Source organism: Nannospalax galili, unplaced genomic scaffold (assembly GCF_000622305.1).
Source record: "Nannospalax galili isolate Female #2095 unplaced genomic scaffold, S.galili_v1.0 scaffold448, whole genome shotgun sequence".
NCBI lineage: Eukaryota > Metazoa > Chordata > Mammalia > Rodentia > Spalacidae > Nannospalax > Nannospalax galili.
In genome coordinates this window covers 339111-349811 of record NW_008359324.1, presented here as the reverse complement: position 1 = coordinate 349811, position 10701 = coordinate 339111, and the positions used below count along the sequence as shown (strand labels likewise).

General features: G+C 43.0%; 1 protein-coding gene across 7 annotated transcripts in view; it reads left to right on the top strand.

Annotated features, from left to right (window-relative positions):
- The window catches only part of Ascc3 (activating signal cointegrator 1 complex subunit 3), a 379245-nt gene that overhangs the window by 203312 nt on the left and 165232 nt on the right, over window positions 1–10701 (top strand). For all 7 annotated transcript variants that reach the window (XM_029558579.1, XM_029558580.1, XM_008822937.3 and 4 more), the window contains 2 exons: window positions 8588–8813; window positions 10460–10614. In XM_029558579.1, the coding sequence (XP_029414439.1) occupies window positions 8588–8813; window positions 10460–10614 (381 nt within the window). The remainder of the gene's footprint in view (window positions 1–8587; window positions 8814–10459; window positions 10615–10701) is intronic.

Sequence of the window (10701 nt, the reverse complement as noted above, 5' to 3'; positions counted from 1 at the left end):
CGTGGCCACGCCACGCAGGGATGCAAAGGCAGATGGGGAGGGAAGAAGCCCCAAGATTTCCCAGGGAGTGGATTGAGTAGCTGGGTTGTACTGGATGCAAAGGATCAGGGAGAGGAAATGTAAGCCTCAGAGCCCCAGAAAGAGGCTGTCAGCCCCAGAAAGAGGCTGGTCAGGGTTGGAGGACCAGGGAAGTAGAGGGAGGTGAGGGCGGGGCCAGGTCCAGAAGCGATGCTCCTGGGGCCCAAGAAAGGCACTGAGTTGGTCTTGGTGAGAAGGATCAGGAAGTAGTATTGGTTCCCCAGGTGTCTGGGGCCCCAAGACTAGGAATGGCGCAGGGCCCAAACGGCGGGAGGGATGGAAGGGTGAATGTGGCTTAGGGAGTCCCTGCTCGGAGAGCTGCGCTATAGACTTACCCCAAGAGGCCTGAGGATAGTAGTCTAGATCTGATATTTTTAGGTCCCAGCTCCCTGGACACTGCAGCTCTTTTCTGTTTTTGCTAATACACAATTTATTTTTTGCAGCAAATTAAGCTGAAGAAACCTGGGAACAAAGTTTGGAAAAAGTTAATAAAATTCCTTGCCTAGTAAAAAAAAAAATCTCAAACTGGATAGAGGATGTGCATTCAGGCCTGTTTCAGGGTTTCAGGTTGGAGTAACTGGGACTATTTTCCAGTAGTCACAGTTGCAAGCACTTCCCCAACCCCAGTTTTCCTGAGCAATTCCCTGGGGAGGAAAAGAAGCCAAAGCACAGTTGTAACAACCAGGGAATTCCTGTCAGTTTTATCTTTAAAGCGTTGGAAGTCTGAGTGACAGATCATTTTTCATCTTCTTTGACTGCGTGTAATGGATCCATGAGGAGATCCCTCCACTTTCACTGTTGTAAGCATCACAGGATATGGTCCCTTCCAGGATGGTTCCACAGTATGAGTGGGACACTCCTGATCCATGCCAAGTCACTGGACTGGAACTTGTGGACTGGTTCAGAGTCAGACTGGAGACCAGCTTCTCCGACCATCTGGTAGATGGCCCTCTGGGCCTGTTGCAGGCTCTGTAATGACTTGAGAAGTGAGTGATTAGGAATCCGTCCTGATATGGAGTATACCTACTCTGAGTAGGGCAAAGGGAAGAAGGTCGGCCCAACTTTCACCTGTTACTATAACCAATTTGGTTAGGGTCTCCTTTAAGGTCTTGTTTGTTCTTTCTACCTGTCATGAACTCTGTGGCCTATAGGTATAGTGTAACTTCTAATTGATATTTAATGCCTTTGTCAAATTTTGAGAGCTTTAGGCCATGAGGGCCAAGGTGAGGGACAATCCAAATCTAGGAACTAATTTTTGGAGCAGTTTTTTGGTCACTGTGGAGGCAGTCTCAGTCTGGGTTCATCCATCCAGAAAATGTGTCTCTGAAAACCAAAAGATATTTGTACCTGAAGACAATTGGTTTAATTTCAGTAAGTCCAGTTCCCACTGTTTCCCAGACGGTGGTGCCATGGGCACATAGTCCATCTGGCACTTTTTTTTTTTTCAAAGTTTACCTGGGCACAGGCAAGACACCTAATGTCTTTGGCGATGTAGTCTAGCTGGGGAATGTTGTCCCTGTTTTTTGTTTCCCCCGCCCCCGGTGTACAGGTAGGCATGTGGGGCTGGCTTGGTTCTGGTAATGTGGCCAGGAGCTGGAGGGGCCCCAGTGGCTCTTGGGCCACCTCCCAAGCGGCCAGATCTGCTGCACTTTTTCCTTGTGCCTTGGGGGAGTCTTTTTGGAAGGAGCCCTTTCCCCTGATACAGTGCCCCATGCACATGAGCCATGGCAAAAGCATACCAGCTCTTGGTATACCCATTGATGGCTTTGTCCTTTCCCCATTGGACTGCAGCCCCAGCATACCTGATGTCATTCTGGTTGAAGCTGCTTCCATTCATCTATAGTACCTCATTTGCCTCTGGCAGTGGGACATCAGTCAAGTGCGGTCCAGTAGATTCATTCTCCTCGGTGCAGTCATGCAGGGGTTCCTTGGGTCCTCATCTGGCAGCAGGCTTCCTGGGTTGATGGTTGAGGTCTTGTAAAACCTTATACAGGTTTGATCTAGGAAGAGTGCCTGGTAATGAGTCGTCTGGGCATTTCATCTCTCTGGAGTTCTCAGGAGGGCTTCAACTGAGTGAGGAGTGGTTAAGGAAAGTTTTTACCCCAAGGCAGTTTATCAGTTTCCTTTATAAATGGGATATCCAGCTGATACATGATTTGCATAACCCCAAGGTTTGTGTTAGAAAGCCCTTGGCAATGCCCTGGGCCTCATCCACAAACAAGTGCAATGACTTGGTAACATCTGGGAGAGAACAAGACTCCTTGTTCAGTCTTAGCCCATTTTAGGGGTTGGTTCCTTTTAAGGCTGGCATACAGAGATTTTGCTACCTCAACAAATCCAAAAATCCATAGTCGACAATTGCCGACTGCCCCCAGGAATTCCCTTACTTGTCAGATGGGGGGTTCGGAGGGAGCAGCTGTTTCCAGTCTATGCATAAGGGAAGAGTTGTTGCATGTCCTTGGATGCCAGGCATCTTTGCTAACAGTTTGTTCTAGTTACAGGAGATACTCTTCAGACAAGGGGCAAGTCACCAGAATCCTAGTTGGGGTTGGATCTGAACCTAGAGAGAAAGACTTAACTTTGTTTCCCCAGAAGAGGTCCTTCTTTTAATGTCCCATTTCAGTCATTTGTTGTCATCGTCTCCAGTCTCCTCCTCTAGGCTGTCATTTATCATTTTGATTATTGTCCTGGTTAACTTGGTAATTTCTAATAACTGTGACCTATTTATGTCCTCGAACCCTTCTAGTTTCTATAAAGTTTTCTAATGTCTGGGGCTGACTGAATAACAGAGGGCAGTATTTATGGCCCGCTGGTTTTCTGGAGCACCTGGATTTATTGGGGTGAACATGCGATAAGCCTCGCTAAGGTACTCCAGGAACCCAGCTGGTGGTTCTTGAGGTTCCTGAATCACTTCATTCACCTTAGGAATATTCATGGTCCTCCTAGTAGACAGCTGTCTTTACTCCCCGTAAAAGGACTTGGCAAGAGTTGTCCGGCTCCTCCTTACCTTGGTCAGAATTGGAGTCTTAGTCAGGTCTCTCAGAGGGGAAAAGTTTTCTTCCTGGGTGGGCCCCAGGCAGAAGCCGAAGTGCAGCCTGGCTCCTGGGGCATTTGCTTGAGCTATTCTTGGCAACCACTTCTCTAGCCTATAACAGTCCTACTCTTCTATGGCTGTAAAGAGGGTGACTAGGAGTTGCCAGCAGTCATTTTTAATTTTATCGATCACTAGTGGAAAGGGGGACATATTCAGTCTCTTATTGCTGGAGTTCCATCCCTGGTGTCTCCCTCAGGGGAAGAAGGGGCACTACCTCTGTGAGAGCCTGCCCCACCTCTCCACAGGTGGAGCCTAGCCTTGGTAGGAGCGTATCTTCCACTCTGCACACAGGCCACCCTGCTCTGCTCTAGCCAGGACTACCCACAGACAGAGACATTCTGCCTGAGAGTCCCCAAGTAGAAGAGACCACATCTCCCTAGGCTGCCAGCTTTGACCTCGGGAAAATCGCCTTCCTCTGGGGATTGCAGGTGGGGAGGATAGGCCTCTGCTCTGCTTCCTCCCACCTCCTCATCTGGACCTAGACAGAGGGAGGCACAAAGATTAACCCCTCCGTCAATGGCTGCAGCCCTACTGTAGGTGGCACTTTCCTCATGCGGGCTCCCTGCCCTGCTGCCGTATCCAAAGAACATTAGAAAAACAATAACTCCTGTGTGGCCAGTCTTCCAGGGCAACTCAGGACAGCAGGGAAGTAGCTTGAGCGGCACCACTCCTGCTTTCTGGGTGCTCTTGCTTCTGAGCACCAGGCCCCGAGTACTGGTCCTGAGGATGTGGGCAGGGCCCTGCAGGCTGCACCCATGCCCTTTGCCATGGGTGCCCCTTGACCCACTGCCCAAAGCCAGGTCCTGTGTCCCTGCCTCCTCCTCCTCCCTCCCCACCGAGCTCAGACCTTGACCAGCAGAGGAAGCAGCAAGGTGGTGCCTCTTTTTTTCTGTATGGGACCCAACTGCAGGCCTTAACCCAGAAGTAGATGAATAGTAACCACCTCTAACATATTTAAGCATACATTTCAGCGGAGTCAACTTGCTTCCCCTTGTAAATGACAGACTGACAGATTGAAGCACACACTTCAGAGGAGTCAAGTCACTCTCCGTCTAGATGACATGTTACAGACAATGAAGGAGACCATCACAAATACAACAACAAAACATTTACACGATGCCCAAAGCACAAAACACTCATTCACCAAGTTTAAGTTACAGTGGGCAGCCAGCAACATCTTGTTCAGCTCCCTGGACACCAGGTTATAGGCTGCATCCAGCCCCCTAAGTGTCCTTCTGAGGGTGCCCCAGATTCTAACTTACCTCTGGAGGCTTCCAGAAACAGGTGACTTTCTTAAAAATCTTTTGGGGTGGGGATATCAAAAACCATTGGAACAGCAGGGAGGCAGAAACCCTGAGGCCTTTGAACATCCTAAGGGATACATCCCCTGGAAGTCTGCCCAGTCCCACACTTCTTCCCTGTTCCAGTTCCCCAGGGTCTGAGGTCTACTTCTCTGGGATCTCCAAAAATGTTTTGAGGTGCTTTGCCAGAAAAGACCACTCAGGCAAAGTTTTCCCGATTAAAAGTCTTTGCTGGCCAGCGATTACACAAGGATGTCAGAACTCAAGTGTACAGCCCCGAGCCATCTCTAGGGTAAACTTTTTATACAGAGAAACTATAACCAAGAGTGAAAAGTTTAAGTTCCCAAGGTTACAGGTAGAGAGCCCCCTTAATTTCTGTTCTATTAAGCAAATGCTATTTTGCAGAAGCAAGCCAAGCATAACCTACAGAAGTCATAAACCTGCAGTTAGAAGGTTCACTCCAAGACATGCTGAGCTATTCCCAAGATAACTAATGTCCTGCTGGCATATGTTCCCATGCCCTGGGCCAACTGTCTCATAATTTCAGAGACTGGAGTCGGCCTAAACTTTAAGATGGTGTAGCTGTGGTTAAGGAGGTGCCATATCACATGATAAAACACCACGGCCAAGGGAATTTATAGAAGGAAGAATTTATATGTATTGATTCTAAAGGGACAAGAGTCCAGTGGTGGGGAGACCTGGCAGCAGAGGTCACAGAAAGAGGAGCTCTCATATGGTCAAACAAGCACAGGAAGTAGAGAGTGCCTAGAAGTCCAGCAAAACTTAAGAACTCTCTAAGCTCAACCCCAGTGACATGTTTCCTCCAACATGGCCATACATCCTAAAACCTTCCAAAATAGTGCCACCAATTGTGGACAAAATGTCCAAATACTTGGGGCCTATTGGAGATATTCTCATTCAAACCACATCATTCCACTCCCTGACCCCCACAGACACATGACCATATAAAATGCAAAATGTATTTAGTTCATCCTTAAAAGTCCCCATAGGCTTTACCAGTATTAATACTATTCAAAAGTCCTGAGTCCAAAGTCTCTTCTGAGAGTCAAGGTCATCTCTTATTTGTAAGCCTCTGTAAAATCAAAAGACAAATTACATACTTTTAGCAAACAGTGGAACCAAATACACAATTCCCATTCCAAAAGGGAGGAATGGGTGTATACTGAGGAAATATTAGACCAAAACAAGACCAGAAACCAACAGGGCAAACGCCAAATCCCATAGCTCCTTGTACAACTTCCGAAACTTTCCTTCCAAAGGGCTTGGCCCTCCACCTTTGCTGTGTATGGCATACATCTGCCTTGTGGACTGGTACCACACTCCCTCTCATTGTAGCTCTCCTTGACAGATGTCTTAGAGCTCTAGCATCTCCAACCTCTTCTTCAGCTTCACAGCTTTACTCAGTGGCCTGTCCGGGCCTTTATGCAGTGATGCCTCTGCTCCATGCTGCCTAGCCTTGGCAACTCTCTGAAACTGCAGAAGAACTGATGGCCCCTTTACTCTTACATCTTTAATTTCTTTAAAGCCAGTACCAGGTGAACAACACTGCCAAGTTTGACTGCTGGCGTGGGATCTACCCTGCTGGCTTTGTCCACAATAGCAGCAGCTTTTCTATGCTATGGTTTTCTAGGAGTAGAAATCCCCTCCAGCATTTTCCTTTCACAAGTTGGAGGCTTAGTTGGGTGTGGTCTTGCCTGAAGGTACTCTTCCCATTGTTTAAGTGTAGATATTTAGGCCTCTCCTTAATCACTCTAATCTCCTTACAAGGAGAGCCACCCCTTCAGCACAGGCCTTGGATCCGTCTTTAATCTTCCTAGTACTCTTTTTCAATCCAAATTGTACAGTTTGCATTTCCTTCTGCCCCACTTGTTCATTTTCACTATAGATCTACATAATAAACCATTAGTAGCTGCTCCACCATTTGTACAAGGGGCTGATTTGAAATTTCCTCCTCCAGAGAAATATGTCCATTACTTTTCAACTTAGCTTCAGGCAAGGTCTTAGGCCATGAGCAGACTCCAGCCAGACTCTTTGCTAAAATATCCCAATTGTAGCTTAAATTCTTATTTCCCTCTAGATTTACATTGTTCTCAGCACTGCTTTCTTCCAGACTCCTACTAGAATGGTGCCTCTGCTTACAGCAATCAACTGCATTTCAAGCCCAAACTTCCAGTCTTCTACATTCTGCCAAAAACCCACATGGTCAAGTTTTTCACAGCCAACAGCTCACTCCCTGGTATCAACTTCTGTATTAGTTACTTTTCTGTTGCTGGGATAAAACACTGTGACCAAGGGAACTTAATAGAAGGAAGAGTTTATTTAGCTCATGATTCCAAAGGGGCAAGATTCCATCATAGGTAGAGAGGCAGCAAAAAGAACGGTGCTTACATCTTTAAGCAGCACAGGAAGCAGAACACAGCTGGAGATCTGGCAAAGCAAGAACTCTCTAAGCCTTTCCTCAGGGACATGCTTCCTCCCAAGCAGATGGGGCGATCATAACTCCTAAAACTGCCCATAACAGTGCTAACAATTTTGGACAAAATGTTGAAATACTTGGCACCTACTGGGGCCATTCTCATTCATACTACCACTTTGTCATTTGGTTTCTTGGTAGCCATTTTGACTGGGATGCTACTGTCAACCTTAGTCAATGAGCAGTGAGCAGAGGGAATGCAGACTTTTCAGCTGCTCAGTGTGCTGAGAAAAAGTAACAATTTAGTGCTCCAGCCTAAACAGGACATTTACACCTGTCTACCAAAGACTCAGAGAACATTTCAGAAGAAGGGCAGAAAGAAATGTAAGAGCCTAAAGATAGTGAGAAGGCCTATGAAATACTGTCTTCTGGGTATGACACAGCCTTGTAATCATGATCTCATAGCAACTGTATCTACCCCTACCAGGTCTATGGAACACTGTGCCTGTCATCAGTCATCACATACAGATCAAGGAAGAGCTCATGGGGCCCTTCCTTTCCTTGCTAAACTATTGGCTACTGGTGGAATCTGGGGGAGCGATAATCATTGTCTTCAGTTTTGTGACACCAGGATCCTAGAGCAATTTCAAAGCCATGGTCCTGCTTAAAGTGGGTCACAAAACAAAACAAAAAGATGTGATTATTAGAAAGGGACTTGTAAAAAGAGGTGTTGATGATTGGGAGATAAGAGAGTAACAAGATACTATATGCATGTATGGACTTGTCAAAGAGCAAATTTAATGAAAATTATTAAAAAAACGAATCTATAAAATTAATGATAAAGGGAAGGAGACAAGACAAATAGGATCTACGTTTTATGGGATTCTTATTTTTAAAGACTTCATTTACTGAGGTTATCCTTGCTCAGGCCACTGAGCTTTGCATCTTAGAGTTAAATTTGGTGTTATTTACATGGGGCATTAAGTAGATGCTGACACTAAATAGCTGTATGATATTGGCCAACTGTCAGTGTTTCCAAGCTTTTGTTTGTGTATCAGTAGACTCACAAAATTAATGCTGATAATATGCCATTGTTATGAAAATTAAATAAGATATTTGTAAAACTGTTTGGAGTATTTGCTGTACAGAGCCATTGGTTGATACGGCCCATTAATATTGGTAGCTGCGTTCATCAGTGTTTCCTTTGTCACCCTTCACTGGACTCAAAATCTTCATGAGTTTTCTTAAAACCTTTATCACTGCATCCTATACTCAGACACACCTGCACCTGTCACTGTAGCCGCTGGGACAGCCTGCACTGCTATCACTGCATCATATACTCAGACACACCTGCACCTGTCACTAGCTGCTGGGACAGCCTGCACTGCTTTCCTTGCTTTTGTCTCTTCCTATTTCATTCCTGCTTAGAGAGTACCAGGAAAATTTCCTAAGAATGTGGAAGTACGGCTACCCTCTGAGAGTTTGAAAAGTGGCATACACATGAGTGATGTGACTGTTCTTATTGTAAATGAAGATGATTAAGGTTATATAAGGCAAGATGTTCATAATTCTAAGTATGTCACTTGAGTTGCCCTTCAGAGACTGATTTAGAATGGTAAATTTATTGACATTTAAAAGGACATTGGCTCTAACTACGAATCTTCTCTTTTTGTTCTTCAGAATGCAGCTAGGATTGTCCGTGCTCTTTTTGAAATTGCACTGAGGAAACGTTGGCCTACCATGACCTACAGGCTCCTGAATCTTAGTAAAGTCATTGACAAGAGACTTTGGGGTTGGGCTAGCCCTTTGAGACAATTTTCTGTGTTACCACCACACATTCTAACAAGATTAGAAGAAAAAAACCTTACAATAGATAAGCTAAAAGACATGAGGAAAGATGAAATTGGTAAGAAGGATGCAATAATTCTTACATATATTTATCTGTATAGATAAAATGTTGTACTAGATATAAAAGTATTCTCACATTAATTAAGAGTAATAAATAAAATGTGAAAATAAATTAATGTGAAGTAAAAGTATTTTCACATTAACATAATTTTTACTATATTTATAAAACTTTTATACTTATTTAGACTAAATAAAAAATTGTTCTGAGTTTTATCAAATTGCTTGATTTACTAATTAAAATGAAGTTTTTGTTGTCAAACTCTTTTAAGTATTTTATAAATAGAATCAGCCATAAATGATGAGAGTCGTTCAGTGATGTTTATTCTCAATTAAATTCATCATTTATTTCAATAACGTGTCATATATATCAGTAATTTACATTTTAAAATTATGTATACTAGCTGGAGATATAACTGAATGGTAGAACGCTTGCCTAACGTGAGCAAAACCCTAAACTGGGTCCTCAGCACTACCAAAAATAAAATGAATTGAGAATTTGTGAACATTAAGTTATCCCATTCGCCAGAGTTTGTCAGTAATCTTAATTATACACATCAACATGTTTAAACTCAGTTAATATCACTGTGTACAGAGAATTTGTCCTCATTTTCCACATGATATTGATAAGTTTTACATGCATTCCCTTGAAATGTAAGATTTTATTACAAATATATGTAATGTATCTAGAAAATATTTTGAATCTGAATATGATCAATGTTATACCAGACTGTAGACAAATAAGAATTTCTGTTGTCAAGAATCCCTGTATTAGTAAAAAGAGACTGAGATTAGTGCTAATGGAAGAAGAATTTTCTTTTATGAGAGAATAGAAAAAGAAAAATATCAATAGAAAGAAACTGGGATTGTTAAGGGAATTTGAGAAAACAAAGAGTATATGGATAAGCAGTTTTTTTTCAAAATAAGGGATAACATGTTCAGAATAAAGTATTTTGATTTCTTTAATATGTTTTTGAAAAATTTTATGTTGAACAGCTGAGATCCATGAAACCCTGATGCTATAATCTGTTTTCCTGCTCAGACTAGTCACTCACATTTGTTTACAGTTACTTACATTTACTTTGTGACAACTTCTGCTTTCATACCTCCAGACATATCTGTGTTTTAGAACCTGATCATCACTGAAAATATGTATAAGTAGTTATTTTATTCTAGATTTACCACTTATATTTTCTCAATATTTTCAAATACAGGTGCTTCAGTGAATTGTATTTGATTTCTGAAGCATTTCCATCTTAATTGTATAGTCATGAAACAGACCACGAATAAATTAATGACTATTTTTACAAAATGCTGTGTAATTTTATACTATCACAAACTAAGTTAGAGAGAAGTGGTTCTATTTTAGTAGTTCAAACACTATCAAGTCTCAGCAATTTTCAGAGCCCTATTAATATCTAAAGAAACACTGATGCTGGTTTTCTAAGCTATGAATTGCTAATTCAAGTTAACTATTAAAAAATATTCAAACATGCCAGGTCAAGAATGTCAGCTATTCTACATAGCAAATCATAAAACAAGCCATAAAATCACCTCCTCTGAAATCTCATTTACAAGTCAGATTATATTGCTTTTTCTCTGTGTCTGGGCACATTTTTTTTCCCCTATGTGATATTTTTCTTTCAGGTCACATTCTGCATCATGTGAATATTGGACTGAAGGTCAAACAATGTGTTCACCAGATCCCTTCTGTTACAATGGAGGCATCCATTCAGCCCATCACACGGACTGTCCTTCGAGTAACACTTAGTATCTATCCGGATTTCTCCTGGAACGATCAGGTAGAAGTAGAAATACTTAAATCTGTGTTAAACTAAAATGCCTGTAATCCAGGTTCCGCTATACCTCTGTCCCCAAGGCCTGTAAAA